Source organism: Coregonus lavaretus, assembly GCF_964263955.1.
Source record: "Coregonus lavaretus genome assembly, chromosome: 4".
Classification (NCBI taxonomy): domain Eukaryota; kingdom Metazoa; phylum Chordata; class Actinopteri; order Salmoniformes; family Salmonidae; genus Coregonus; species Coregonus lavaretus.
Genome location: NC_139991.1, coordinates 15,908,969 through 15,924,676, shown reverse-complemented (window position 1 = coordinate 15,924,676; position 15,708 = coordinate 15,908,969). Strand labels below are relative to the sequence as shown.

At 44.6% G+C, this 15,708-nt stretch overlaps 1 protein-coding gene across 1 annotated transcript in view; it reads left to right on the top strand.

Moving 5' to 3' along the window:
- Window positions 1-214: 214 nt before the first annotated feature.
- tshz3b (teashirt zinc finger homeobox 3b) overlaps window positions 215-15,708 on the top strand; it is a 34,793-nt gene continuing 19,299 nt past the window's right edge. The window contains exon 1 of the mRNA XM_084160015.1: window positions 215-292. Coding sequence (XP_084016141.1) covers window positions 253-292 — 40 coding nt within the window. The 5' untranslated portion in view covers window positions 215-252. The remainder of the gene's footprint in view (window positions 293-15,708) is intronic.

The following is a 15,708-nucleotide window of genomic DNA, read 5'->3' as shown; positions in this document are numbered from 1 at the left end:
ACTGTACTCTCCGTCTCCTCACTGTGATATCGAAGTCGAACAGGAGAAAGAAAAAAAAAAACGCTTGTTCCTCTTCATCTTCAGATCTACCCTTTCTTCAATGTCTGCATTTTTGTTTGAAAACTGCCGATCTATGTCAGCCCTCTGAAAGCGCCCCGGGTACCGTGTAAGGAAGCGCGGCTATCAAAGAAGAGCGGACCAGCTAGGGATCTCTGGGGCTAGAGAAAAACTCTTCAGAACCCCAAAATAAGCATGCCGCGGAGGAAACAGCAAGCGCCCCGACGTGCGGCAGGTACGGTTATATGATTTGCATGTTATCACCTCTGTTTTACTACGACTGTTGCGGTATTTCCATTGCCTTCACTAGTCCTACCATTTATAGTACTGAATCATGTGCGTCTAGCTAAATTGTAGCATAGCCTACAGTGGGAGGAAATGGCAAATGCCCATTCACTCAAAGAGGGATGGTTAGGCTACTAGCTATAAGTTTTTTCGTACTTTCCCTTTGAAGGGGATGTGTTTTTTTTTTTTTTTTTTTTTTTTACAACCACGTAGACCACGTTTGATACTAGCCACCTACTATTTTAATAGTCATCCGCATTATCAGCATACTTACATAGCCCATTAGGCTACATAGCCTAGTTATTGGCAACATTGTTAACATTTTCTCAGTTTATAATTTTTTCGAACTTCTGGGGCAACAATGATTCCATTCGATGAATAAAAGGTTTCCAGGCCGTAGCTCTATCCGACTAGTCAAAGACAACTTCAGCTTTGATACGTCTCTCTCCCCTTTACCCTATTTTAGCCTACTCTCCTTTCCTCCCTCCGTAGGGTGCAGATATTGACTCCATGAATTAGAGATCTATAAAGAAGCGTAGGGAAAAGGGGGCTAGTGTCAGCTGACTGTCATGATTTCCTTTGATGCTCGTTTGGGGCTTTGTGTTAAAACATTTGATCACAAAATCTAAACTTTCGCCTAGTTTCCCTTGGCTGATTTCTCCTTTCTCGGAAATACTTAAAGATTATTTCGTAGCCGACCCTAGGGGAGACGTGGACTGGAAGAGGTTTTAATGGACAATTGCCATCTTTGATTTGACGGCTGATTGATTGCCTGTCATCTAGCTTGTCTTTGATCTATTCTTTCCCGATAAACACAAATAAATCACTCCCCATAGCAACGCCTGTTCCCGTGACGTCATGTCTGGTCTGACAACTAGCCATTTTAAACATATTTAATTGCTTCTTTTGTACTTTTTCAGGTTGTCCGAGCCAAAGGCCACATTTTATTTTTTTCTCTCTTAAACATAGATAATAAAGAACAATCCACGTGACTGTTAAAAATAGGTTTTAATTAAATCTGACTTAGGTCATTGAACACATCATATATTCTACTCTATATAAATAACTAGGCTAAGCTACAACATGGTAGTTACTTAGCTACCATTCTGTTGTAGAAAAATATTATTTTAATCAGACTTCTGTTCTCATACTGTTGCTATATGGCTGGAATCTCTTGGTTTTATGTCCACTTTTGAAAGTATTGTTTGAAGCACCAGTGTGTTGAAGTATACAGGCTACCTGTTTTAAGATTCAATAAGAGTTATTCTTATTTGTGAGATATTTGCTTCATTACCATCACAATATAGGCTACATTTACCTATATGCTTTTAAGTGTAGTCATGTTTTCTGCAACATAGCCTACATGTAAATTAATCTATACTACTACAACTTTTAGCCTATAACAAAACTATTACAAGCACCTAAGTCAAATCCCCTTAAAATATACTATCAAAATTCAATATTATGCAATTATTATAGTAATCCAAACACTCGCTCACTTTACTACACACACACAAACACAGACACACACACAGACACACATAAACACACACACACAAACAATTGTATCTTGCACACACACACAGTGCTTCTATGAAAAATGTAACTATTAGCCTAATCGGGAGACGGAAGAATGGTTTGCTCCATCAGAACGACCCGTCAAAGCGACTTTATTTCATATTTGATTTAATTGTCTCCCTTCTGACAGCCACATTCATCAATGGCTCTAATGGTCAATCAGAAGTTGGCAGAGTGAGCGCTCTCATTTTGTTTCTCCATACGTTGGGCCTGGGCTTTACTTTATCAAAATGCTTTTGCCTAATGGACACGCTGGGGGTGGGGGCCGAGTGGGGCTGAGAGATGACTGAAAGCCTTCTTATCCCAGACAAATGTGAGAGAAAAAAATAAGGCATTTATTATTTTGATGAGCGGATGAGGATAGACACGAGAGCAGTGATGTTTTTTTTTTTTTTGACAAGGCAACTTCCTGTAATTTTTTACAGAGTCTGTATACCCCCTCCCACCCTTCGCCCTCCTTTTTTCCCAGCAGCCCTCACAGCTGCAAGTTATAAGGTTGACGACTGCTCCGTGACACACAAAGAGTGGTGACAAATTGATTGCGCTGTAGTGATGGAAAGAGCAAAAGATGGCAGATGATGGGCCTTGATTAGGAACTTTGGGAAATCCAGTCCCCAGCAACCTTGAGCGTTTCATGAGAAAATCTCTCTCTTTGCTTCACTCTCTCTTTCTCTCCTCTCGCTCTTTTCCCTTTTCAGCCCCCCAGTCTGGAAGGGCTGCTCAGCCGTATAAAAAGAAAAGTTGTTTTGCCAGCTTCATTAGTGTTCACCTAATTAGCTGTAAAGCTGATGGATTCCTGACAGCCCTAATGATTGGAGATGACAAGCTCCGCACACTGTCATCCAGCCCAATTAGGTTTGCAGCTAGTTTGATGTAATCAAGTTGATATTACACAGTCCTCCATGCCTTTAGTCGTGCACTAACTCAATTTTCTGCTGCAGGTGACAAATGGGCCAGGGTACCTGGGTAATCATGTTGGCTGAAATTAGGCTGCTTTTTAATGGTCAGGAGCCCAATAACAACACCAAAAACTAGTCTCTCAAAAAGTATGGGAAAGAGGGGCCTATAGCAGCCAACACACACACACACACACACACACACACACACACACACACACACACACACACACACACACACACACACACACACACACACACACACACACACACATACCACTCTCTCTGTCTAGCCATAATACCTTTCCCACAATACCTTCCTCCATTTAGGAGCGGACAATGCTGTGAACACTATGTTTTTGTTCATCGGCTTCAAAGCCTTGCAAGACCAAACATATCATTGTTTTGGGGAGGAAGAGGGAACATCAAACATAGGATTTTTTTCTCCTTCACTAGTTGTGTTATGCCATGTTAGTCTTACTGACTATTACTGTAGTGCTTCTTGCCTGAAAAAACATTGCATTGATGTTGTAGCTGTTTTGCTACACTGTCATAGAGAATAGTATTGCTTTAGGGCCAGGCTGCTGTCTGTGAGGTATATTTGAAGAAGCCTTGTGAAATTAGTCAACATTGATATTGTTGACATTGGTCATCATCACGTACATCATGACATATTCAAAGGTATAGATGCTTTTTCACATTAGTTGATTTTCAAAATGCCTATTATCAGCATTGTGTTGAAAGGGGGTTAACATGATTTATACAAATATTAAGATCATGACAGATCGAGTTCTGCTTGACGGGAGATAGATAGTAGTGAGGAAAAGCAGCTGATTTCTGTGATTTTTGTGTGTGTTTGATTGATTGGGGATGAGAGAGAGAGATTAATCATGCTTGATGTGTGTTAACGTTGCAGTCATGCTGGATACACATCGACATACAGTGGCCCACAGACTCATAGGTTACTACACACACACAGACGTACACACACACACACACACACACAGACGCACACACACGCACGCACGGACGCACGCACGCACGCACGCACACACACACACACACACACACACACACACACACACACACACACCGCTTGCATGTTCTTGTAATAATACTTTGTCTCTGCTTATTGCTAAAAACAGAGGTTTTGTGTAATAGTGTAATGTTACAGTATTCACACTGTCGCTGGTGTAGTTGGTTGATTCGCTGTAGTTCACAGGTCGGTAGCAGCGGCTTGTTGGTGCCTTGCTCGTACGAAGCTTTACCCCTTCACAGTCTCAGCGAATGAAATTTAATCAAACATGCCATCTTAATTAGGCTAATTTTCCTAGTTAAAAGCTGGTCATGATAATTCTATTAATTATTAAGATGGAAAGAAAATTATTTCATAAACATCACCTTCCACCCTCAGTTAATTAGAAATATAATTATTAAGAACTACATTATATTTAAAATCAAGTGGATTTATTAATGAATAGGTGTACTACATCCATTATGTTGTGTTGAGTTTGACGATCGCAAAGTTCATGAACTTAGTTTTCACAGTGAGTTGTTCTTTTTGAATATGAATGTTATGATTTAGTTAGAAACATTGAGGCTAAATCCGATATGTTCACTTATATTTATTCATGTTTTGTATTTGGTTGTGGCGTTATGCCCATAGGGGGCACAAGGGTCACGTGCTCCCTCAGATTTGTCCTGTAAAAAATTACAAATGGTTAGTTTTTTCTCGGTAATACTACTAGCCACTTGGCAATTTTATGAAGTTGGCTTTAGCTTGCCCAGATAGGTTCCCAATCTCCCAACCTCATAACTAGCTACCAAGAAGCCATTTCAGGCTATCAATCAAGTTAGAGTAGCTAGCTAGTCTAACTATCTTAGCTGGAATGCCTGCTGGCAAGTTGAGAAGATTTTAGAAAAGCAAGCAATAACTAAATTCAATCTTTCAATCTTTTACCCATATTTAGGCACAGATGCAGAGAAGCATATTTAGTTTATTTCAAAAAATAACCACCAGTCAGGAGGATACAGACAGCTCAAGAGGTATGGTTAGATATGCAGAAAAATATACATATTTGTTTTACATAGAATTAAGCATAATGATTATTGCTCTAGAGTGCAGGAAAATGCTGTTTCAGGTGTTTGAAAAATGCGAAATTCTTCAACTTACGTACGCACCAAATTAGTGGCCTTATGGTTAGGGTGTCCGCCCTGTGCTTGGAAGGTTATGAGTTTGCCGAGTCATAATGTGGTCCTCTGTAGCTCAGCTGGTAGAGCACGGCGCTTGTAACGCCAAGGTAGTGGGTTTGATCCCCGGGACCACCCATACACAAAAAAAATGTATGCACACATGACTGTAAGTCGCTTTGGATAAAAGCGTCTGCTAAATGGCATATTATTATTATTATTATAACAAAGACTGTAAAAATGGGAACTGATGTGTCTCTGCTTGGCACTCAGCATTAAGGAGATAGATTGGGGGTAAGGCCCTGCGTTAGACTTGACCATCAAGCTGCCTCACACTACAGAAACAGGAGGTAGGCTACTACTTACGGGCGGGAGGACTAGCCCCCTTCTGGACCATCCCCTCACGTGCTTTGTGCCCCCTCTGATTTTTGGGGTGCATGATGCACCTGGTGATGGGCATCATGGCTGTGTTTGTCTGAAGCTGTATACAAAAAATTAAACATAGTAACAAAATAAAGTGAAGTAGAAATAGCATGTAGATAGATCACGCAACCAAATGTGGAGAATCAACGAGTGGGAGTCGAAAGAGGCCTATCTGTCTGTCCAAGTGAGTCTTTGTCTGTCTGTGTGTGTGTCCCGGCCCCATGATCAGTAGTCCCCAGAAGCCCAGTCCCTGGTGCCCCCTCCGGAGTGAGGTGTCTACTCCTGGGCCTTTCCGCAGCCTTGCCTTGCTTTGCATTGCTCTCCCTAAAGTGAGGCTCTCCCAGGCAGCCAACTGACACTATGATTAGTTATGGCCGTCCTCTGCCTTTTTCACAGCCACAAGTGAGCGACAATGAACAGGGTTAAGAGCGGAGAAGGCGGAGAAAGAGAAATAAAGGGAGAAGGGGTGAGGGAAACAGCTGAATAATGTAGACACAGAGAAAGAGGGAGAAAGAGAGAGAGAGGGGGAGGGAGGGAAAGTTCCCTGCTCGAGGATGTACGGGTTGATGGTTGATAAACAGATTTTTTTTCCAGAATCTTCCGTCATGGCTCCCATTAGCTTGACAGCTGTCAATTAGAGCTCCCTTGGTCTCGCGGGCTACAGTTTATTGCAGGCGGTTGATGCTGTCATTTTGCTCACAGTTTCGCCTTGAGCGTTATCACGAGCGCTGAAACAGTCAATAGCTGATGCATCAGCAGTTATTTCTTAAATTGGCTCACAAGGCTGCATCCTTCCTTCATTTTTTTCATAGCCCCTCTCCTCCCTGCTCCTCTCTCCAAAGATTGTTTTGTGAGGAGAGAGCGATGAATTGCGATTGCAGCAGGGTTAGTGAGAGAGCAGGGAGGGCTATGCAACTCACTCAGACACACACAGTTATTGTACACAAAGGTACACACATATAACACACACAAAACAGTTACATTTACACACAAGCTATCAAGACCTAAAAATTGTGTTTGACTGTGTCTGGCTCTTTATCTAAACACTACTCTTCACACAATAGACACATAGCAGTATTCAGGAATAGGCCGTCCCATTTCTTCAGGGATCGTTATTCATATGATTGGATACTATTCTGGAATGAACATGCATAGTGACACAATTACTGTATTAGATGTGTTATTACTAGGTAGTAAATACCGGAATATTCCTTGTGGTGAATAGAAGCTTTTTATTTTTTCTGAAGGTTTAAGATTTGGGGGATTTTGTAAACTTTTATGTACTTTTGCTCTACCTTTTATGTTTAAATCCTTGCTGAAATGAACACCTGTGCAAATTGTGCACCAGTGCAAACGCTTAGTAAACCTAGTTGTAAGATTAGAAGACTGGAAAGATATCAACATCTACATAACCATAAAATGCAACAGTTTGTCTAATGGCGAACAGGATGTTTTCTGAATTAATGAGAATATCCAACCACTGGTTAAAGGAAGTTTGGTCAGAAGATGAGTGGCTACTTAGCTCCTCCTTCTCTCTCTCTCTCTCTCTCTCTCTCTCTCTCTCTCTCTCACTCTCTCTCTCTCTCTCTATCTCTCTCTCACTCTCTCCTCTCTCTCTTCTCTCTTCTCTCTTCTCTCTCTCTCTCTTTCTCTCTCTCACTCTCTCCTCTCTCTCTTCTCTCTCTCTTCTCTCTCTCTCTCTCTGGTGCGGGTGTTCATATTTGATTAATCAATGATGATCAGTTTCTCTCTTTCCCCAATGATTAGGGAATCATGTCAACTCCTAAGCGCTGCTATTTCAACGTGCAGGAGATATTGTCATTATTCTAGTGGAGTGATTGGGCAGGGCTCAGCCACTGCTCTGCCCTGAGCACGCTCCACAAACTCCCACTGTGAAGCCTGATTCGCCATAGGGCCTGCACCAGAGCACCATGGGAATCGGCTTCTCTTCTAGGCACATTTTTGAGGAAACAGGAAATTGAGAGAGTTTGTGGGATCTTTGCACTTCCTCTGTGGAGAGAAAGATAGATTTTATGCTCCTCCTTAGTACAGTATAAAACACTTCCCCCAAATCTGTCTGGCTGCACTTTCCCAAGGCAGGCTAGGGTATTATCCAGCTGAAATTCCCCCTGTATGTCTGGGTTGTCCTTTCCTCTCCCCCACCCACCCACCCACCCTACCTTCCTCTCCTCTCAGCGATACTATGGCTCTTTGTGTGATGTGTGTGTCGGGCCAGTCTTCAGGAGTCTGGCAGCTACACGGGGGATTAAGTCTCCCAGCAGCCCTGTGCAGTGAAATATGGCCGTGTGGAGTAATCCCTGCCTGTGTTGTTGTCATGTCGAGGAGGGACGGGGGAGCACATGGAGGAGAGGTAGGGTGCTGGGGAGGTCGAGACGGAGGGTTGAGGAGGGACGGGGGAGCACAGAGAGGAGAGGTACGGGGCCGGGGAGGTTGAGACGGAGGGATGGGGGGGGGGGGGGGTTCTGAGTGTCGTTTGGGCCAGACTCCAGGTCTGGGTTTCTTCTTTCCCTCAGTTGGGCCAGCCGATGGGTGTGGGGGGCGGGGGTGGAGGATATTCCGTGTCACCCGCACGCATGACTGATGGCTGCCAGTCTCGCCTGGCTCCTGTCAGAGCACCCCCCACTTCCCCGTGGGGCTCTGACAGGGGCCAGGCGAGACTGGCAGCCATCAGTCATGCGAGCGGCTGACACGGAGGCTGTTTTTGATGGTGGCGGTGATGAAAGGCAGGGGAGCTGTAGAGGCCCACGTAATCAGGGCCAGCCAGGGCTGACATCCTTCTCAGGCATGACAGCCTCTTCCTCTTCTCTCCTCACCGAAGCCAAGAGACGGCCTCAAACTCCTCGCCTTCCCTTCACTCCCTCCCTCCCTCTCTCCCCCTGTTTCATGTTCTGATCAGTCTCAGATGCTGGGAATGACCCCCCCCCCCCTTTACCGTTTCTTTTTTTTGTAATGAGGGGGGGGGGATCAGGAAAGGCAGGGGGGATGTGGTCTGAGGTGGGGGTGGTGATTTGCATGTTTACACATGTGTAGTGTTTGTGCATGTTCATGTGCTTTTCTGCTTATACCCCTATGTGTATGTGTATTTGTGTAACAGGAAGGGGGTCGGGTTTTTCTCTCCTTGGCAAAGGCAGGCAGGTGCGAGAAGGAGAGAGAGAGAGAGAGGAAGTCTGTTTTATTTTATACTGCAGGCCTGTTGCTAATTAATGTTTCTTGGTAGGATTCTGTCGGAGTTGAGTAATGTTTTTGATCTTTATGCCTGATAACTGCATACCTAATGAGATTTCAAAGCTTCTCGAGATGTGAGTGCTGCTCCCTGCAATTATTGACAGATGCCTTTTCTTCGCCATTGGGTTCTGCTCCATAAATCCTTCCTCTGTAATGAGCTTGAGAAGTGCCACCCTGCCAGTGAGCTAATGAAACCGAGCAAGGGGGGGTGTACGAGGGGGGGGGGCATCACACTCCGCTGACACATTTTTTTTCTTTAAATGCACTCTGCAGATGTCAGGGCACTCGCTTGGGTGTTGAAAAAGAAAAGAGGTGAGCGTGAGATAGATGAGTAGAAAAACCCCCACAGAAAACCAAAACAAGTAGATCCTCTCTCTTATGAGAAGAACCGTTTGGCCGATCAGGTTTCCATCCCCATGTTACGGTCATTTGCCTGAGATAGCTATTTTATTTAAAATGGTAGTATTGTTGTTGCCAATGTTGACTTTGATTGATATAACTGCCCTCTTGCTACTGAGCTAGCATTTTTGTAGTCTTCCTTTTCTTTTTTAAATTCCTTCCGTCCCTACACTCTTCCTGTTTGTAACTCTGGTGGGGAGGGACAGGGAGATGGAAAGAGGAAAAGGACAGACAGAGAGAGCGAAAGAAAGAGAGACATGGAAAGGGAGAGTTTGGGGGGAAGAGTCAAAGGAAAAGAAGGGCAGCCTGCTCTCTGTCCGTACACACACATCCATTCCACACACACACACACACACACACACACACACACACACACACACACACACACACACACACACACACACACACACACACACACACACACACACACACACACACACACACACACACGTACACACACACGAGGCTAGCCGCCCGGGTCTTTTAGGAGGTCTGAAACAGAGCTGTGGTGGAAGGAGAGTAGCTGCTCCATGCCAAACAGTCGATTTCCTCCTCTCATCGGCATGGTCATACATCATGGACCCACCCTTCTCTCCTGACAGAATGACGTGTGTCATTTATCAAACGGGCCCTTGCCAGAGCCCTGTGTGAGGGGCTGTCTTCCTCCCTTAGAGAGGAGCCTGGGCGTCCACGCCTCTGAGGGGGCGGAGGGGGGGAGAGGAGGGGAGGGGGGCTGTAAAGCCGAAAGTGGGCTGAGGATGGGGTCTTTGGGGGGAGGGCGAGGGAGAGGGGATGTGGGGAGGACTGTGGGTGTGGAGTGAGAGGTTGGGAGTGAAGGGGAACGGCGCTATAGTTCCAGTAATGTGCCGACTCGCCTCTCACATTCCCTAACCCCTATGTGTGAGATGGGAGGGGGTCTTTGTGTGGTGCTTGAGGTGGGTGTGTGTTTGTAGATGTACAGTATGTGTTTGAAAATAATGCACTGAGTTTGGTAGGGGACTTGTTTGGAATTAAGTTAGTATTTAATGTGTTTATGCATGTGTTTTTATGTGTGTGTCCATGTGTTTCCTGTAAATATGAGTGTGTGTGTATATGGATTCTGCATGTGTAGTCTATCATGATGTATTTGAATGTGTGTGTGCGCGTGTGTGTGTCTATCAGTGTGTGCATCTGTGTGTGTCTTTGCTCTTCTCCGAGTCCCTGCTCCCACACATGTCCCAGTGCGTATTTGACCTGGTCCCTGGGCCCCGTGGTTGACAGGTATCACTCAAGGCCCCAGCTCCTTGCCATGCGGCCCTCTCTCGCTCTCTCGGGGTTTACGCCAGTGAATCTGAGCTCTCTCGCTTTCCCATGATTCAAAGGAGCATTACTGAAGATGGATGCTGCTTAAAAAAAGAGATTGATGATGGATATGAGGCTGGCTATGTCATTCATCATTTTGAATATTATTTAGACTGGCTGTGTAAAGCTGTAACCTGAGCTTTGGAGAAGAGGGGACTGAGTGCTAGGCCCAGGACGTGGACTCAGTGATGGATGGGTCAGCCAGATCCTTGTTTGTTACCAGATACCAGAGGAGCAGCACTCGCTCACTCCTAATGCGCCTCACTGCCTACTTTTGCCAGAAAGGGTAAAAATAAAACCAATGGCGGTCAGGTGGAAGAAAAAAAAACAGCTGATGTTGGACATGGCCTTCGCTCCGCACCCTGGGTAACCCTTTTTTTTGCAACTTTTCTTTATTTTTAGTCAGCTTCCCGTGTATTTGTGTTGTTTTATAGGAGGTTTTGGTTTTATGTCGCAAGACTAGTGAGATGAGGTGACCATCGTCAGGGCTGTGAGGGCTGAACAGCTGTGGCTCATTAGGAAGAAATACAGCTGACTGTGTTAGTCAGCCCCATGACTCACAATAATGTGGATAGACTAAATTATGAGCACTTTTAATGGTTTATTTTGCATATTTTTCTGATATTTCTGAAAAAAAGGACATTCCTTAGACTAGACTAGTTAAGTGCTAGCTGTACAGATGTTTTTTCCACTGTAAACCTCGGTGTGTACAATGCAAGTACTGTGTAATGATATTGTAATAGGTGTTAAGCAAACATGTCATTTCAGGGTGAATTATAATATTGTCTAGTGTTGGATTTAATAAAAGTAGTCTTAGATTTATTTTGTTTAGTGTTATAATAGTGAACTTTCTAGTCAGCCGTCATTGTTCCAGCTGGGTTTTCTTACTGTCTGCCTTCATATCAACAAGCCCCTCCCCATGCCAACAAGCCCCACCCCATGCCAAAGTCAGAACACAGGAGAGATAGCTAGTGATAGCTGGTCTCTCTGAGAGGTTACATCATCACACACCAACATTTTCACAAGGCCTACTCACCCTCTATGCTGTTTATTTTCCTCTGGTCTTCTTCCTGCCGTGAAGAACTGGACTGTACAGGAGGAGGAGAGGAGCGAATGAACGAGACAGGGTCAGACAGAGGAGAGGGCTTCAACCCTGGCCTCCACACTAGGAGAGAGAGAGAGAGAGAGAGAGAGAGAGAGAGAGAGAGAGAGAGAGAGAGAGAGAGAGAGAGAGAGAGAGAGAGAGAGAGAGAGAGAGAGAGAGAGGAGAGAGAGAGAGAGAGAGAGAGAGAGAGAGAGAGAGAGAGAGAGAGAGAGAGAGGAGAGAGAGAGAGAGAGAGAGAGAGAGAAGAGATAAGGAGAGAGAGAGTGATAAAGAGAGAGAGAGAGAGAGAGATAAAGAGAGAGAGAGATAGAGAGAGAGAGAGAGAGAGAGAGAGAGAGAGAGAGAGAGAGAGAGAGAGATAGAGAGAGATAAAAGAGAGAGAGAGAGAGAGATAAAGAGAGAGAGAGAGAGAGAGAGAGAGAGAGGTTGTTTTGTTTTTGTGCTCTTTTTCTTCCTTCTCCCCTCCCTCCTCTCTTTCTTTTTCCAGTTTTATAGCAGGAGACATGATTTATTGTGGCCATCCATCTTTGGGACTCATCCATCACCTCCTGGTTGCTAGGCAATCATGGCAGCAGCTGTTTGCTTTGAATCAGACAGAGACGCTGTCAATCAGCGCAGGCAGGTGAAAAGCATTAGAAACACGCTATTGTCAGACGGAATAATTAATCAAAGGCAGGAAAGATAATTAAAAAGATATGACCCTTGCTAGCACTTGGTCTGGGTTGTCTGGATAAAAAAGAGAAGAAAGAAAGAAACAAGGGAAAAAGGAAGGGACTATAAGAAGGAGAAGAGACTGGAAGGTACTCTTTCTCTCTCTCTCTCTCTCTCTCTCTCTCGACATAGTGGAGGAGAGGAGTGAGTGAGTGCTGATAAAACCCAGCTCTCACAGTCAGTGGCACAGGTTCTAATTAATTAAAAGAAGATTGGCTAGAAAGTGGAGAGAAATAATAAAAGGCTGGCAGAGCGGACGAGAGAAAGAACGAGAGAGAGAGAGAGAGAGAGAGAGAGAGAGAGAGAGAGAGAGAGAGAGAGAGAGAGAGAGAGAGGGGGGGGGGGGACAACCACACTAAAGCACACACACTGTCTCTGATACCGGTAAATGCTACAAATGTGGGGTTTAAAGTGGCGCTCTTCAAATTGATGCTGTTAACACACCCTCTCCATTTTACCTATGATATGTACTGTAAGGTAGATTGAAGAAAGGGCACACTTGTAAAAACCACCACCCACAGACAGACAGGCAGACCAGTGCAGTAGAGATAGGGCCATGCAGTGGCCCCTGGAGCCCAGGAGAGGGGGCCTGTAGTGGGCTCTCTGGAGCTGCCTGCCTGCCTCCGCCTTTACAGGATCCTGGCCCCTACATCTGTGGAGGTGTGTGGATCCACAGGCTCACGGCAGGCTGGTGTTTGGAGAGGTGTTGGGAAAACATAACACATGATATTGCGTCTGTTCAGCATGCATGTTTGTATAACTTCTTACATAATGTGTTGGCATGTTTTTGTGTGTGCTTGTTTGTCTGTCCCAGGTATCAGAGCCCTCCTAGACTCAGGGTCCCAGGGACTTAGCCTTTTGGTCAGGGTTCCCCAACTGGCGACCAGCGGGCCGAATTTGGCCCTCAGGTGATTTTATTTGGCCCCTGAAGTTTTCTGAGCAAAAAAAAAAAAAGAAGTGTTTTGGGGGACATAAAATACTCTAAAAACACCAGCAAATCAGCTCCAAGTGATTTTAATTTAGGAAATCTGTTCCAAAATATTCATACGCATAATAGAGAGAGATATGTGATCGTATACAAAATGGAAGCAAGGTTTGAAATTATTATGTTTTAGTCAAATATTATATCTGTTTGGGCTTCTTGCAGTCAATTTGCAGTCTACAAATTATTTGTAATTATGTTCCGGCCCCTGACCATCCGCGGCTGAATCTAGTTGATGATCCCTGCTTTAAGTGATCTGAGGTCAGGTTGCCCAGTACAGCAGGTCTCCCTTGGGTTCTCTCTCCTCCCTCTCTTTCTCTCTTTGTCCGTCCCCTGTTTGTTCCCAGTGCTCCCTAGTCCTCCCTGTTCTGTCAGATAAGCCAGAGAACACACTCCTCATTCTCCTGATCCAGCATGTTCTCTAATGCTATATTTCTACCACAGTGTTGCCTAACGTTCACATGTAAACTCTCATAGCTGATCCTCTGGGGCTGTGTGTTGTGACTATAGAGAGAGGTTTACCGTGTGATTCGTAGGGCGGGGGCACCTATCCCCCATAACCCTTCTTTGATCTGTACGTGTCTCTTGTGTTTTGACGTCCCGTAGGTTCTCATAATATTTTTTTACGTTTTATGTTTTAGAAGATAATCAAATCATATCGTGATGGAACTGTGTGGTCTCTCCACACAGCTGGCGAAAGAAGGACCAGTCATAACAGTGTGAGGGAATGACAATGTCCCATAGCCCCTACCGCTTACCTTGTCTCCAAAATACTTAGCCCAAAGCCTCGCCCCGGCTACAAGCAACCCACTCATACACTCTCTCACTCTCTCTATCTCTCTCTAGCCTACCTATTCAACAGTGTCACCAGACCCAGACATGAAAAACAACTCCATTTTGATTTGTCCAAATGAAGGCAGCACACAAGACCTGTCTATTTTAAGACACCGTCCTAGCCACATAAAAACTGCCATCGCCTTCTTACCAAAGAGCAGACCTGTTTCATTAGCTCACTGGGCGATAGAGTCAATAAACATGGTTAACATGAAAGGAATTGATTCATTGACTATAATAAGCTGGACTATTGAACAGATCTTTTGAATGCTCGCTTGAAACTTAGTAGAGCCAATTACTGTTTAGAAATGTGATCACATGACCTAGATAAATTCAAAAAATGTAATTTCATCTTAATTTAATGTTAACTGTCAAAGTAAATGACCATCCATATGTGTTGACGAAGTGAGTATGAATTGCCAGGGAATGCCAAATGAGTCAAATATAATATAATTGTATAAACTCCACTGAATGACAGGGGTGGAAGATCTGGAGACATCCCACACCCTAAATGAGGAGAGAAAGTGGATGGATGGTGTTGGTTAGCCACCAGTCAAATGCACCCACCGAGACAAGAGTGTAACATTTAGAAAATAAAGAATCAAAACAATAAGAGCATTGTGGCTTGTTGAAACGCCTTGGGTGCCGTGCTATAAATGTACTTATCCATTTACGACGCGCCGGCTAATGTGATCTTTCTCAAAAACGACTTCAATGAGATGCCTTGATATTTTTAGTCCTAATTAGCCACATAGTTCCAAAGATATCCTTTAATATTAAAGCCCCTGTCCTTGTTGTGCCATCCAGACAGACAAAACCCTCCATATGATAGTACTTCACTCTTATCTCTGCTGAGTAAAGCACATGTCTGTATCCAAGCCCCTGTGATTCTCACAGGCGCTCATGTATTACTAGATGTCTGTATGACTTACTGATACATGTGTCTATTGTAACTGGTGTGTATGTAGTATGTGGCGTGTAAAGGTCAGGACAGACACATGAACGATCAGTTTGTAGCCCAGCCCGGCTTAATGACACGGCTAGCCATCAACACTTCCTGTTTCTGAGGAGAGGATGTTACACACAGGCCTGACAAGGCCCACTCTGTTTATGAATTCCTGAGGCCTGATACAGCCACAGAGTCATGGAGTTCTCTGGAAACAAGACAAGTGTGTGTGTATGTATGCGTGTGTGTATGTGGGGGGTGGGGGGGGGGTATACTGTATGAAAGTTACAGTATGTTAGATGTGTGTCACTGTGACGTGATCTTGCGTCTACATGTGAAAAGAGAATGCGTGTGTGTGTGTGTGTATGTGTGTGTTGTTTATGTGTGTGTGGGAGGGAGTAAATCACTCTAATCAATTGTGGGACATGTCATGGCATTCCAGACATGGCAGACACGGCTCTTCTGGTGGCTGGCCAGTGGTGGGAGAGTACAGCTGTCCCATAGTGTCCAGGACATGACCATTACAAATCCCAGGGTTCCCAAAGAGAGGTAGTGCGTTTAACACTGATGCCTCACCACTGCTGTGTATATCTGACTGACTCAACTCTCAGTGGAGGCAATCACTGTCTCTGGGTCTGTGTGTGGGGCCTGATTTGGTGTTGTCAGTTTCACAACATTTGTTGACATCTGTTAATTACTTTTTGTCTTCTGTGGT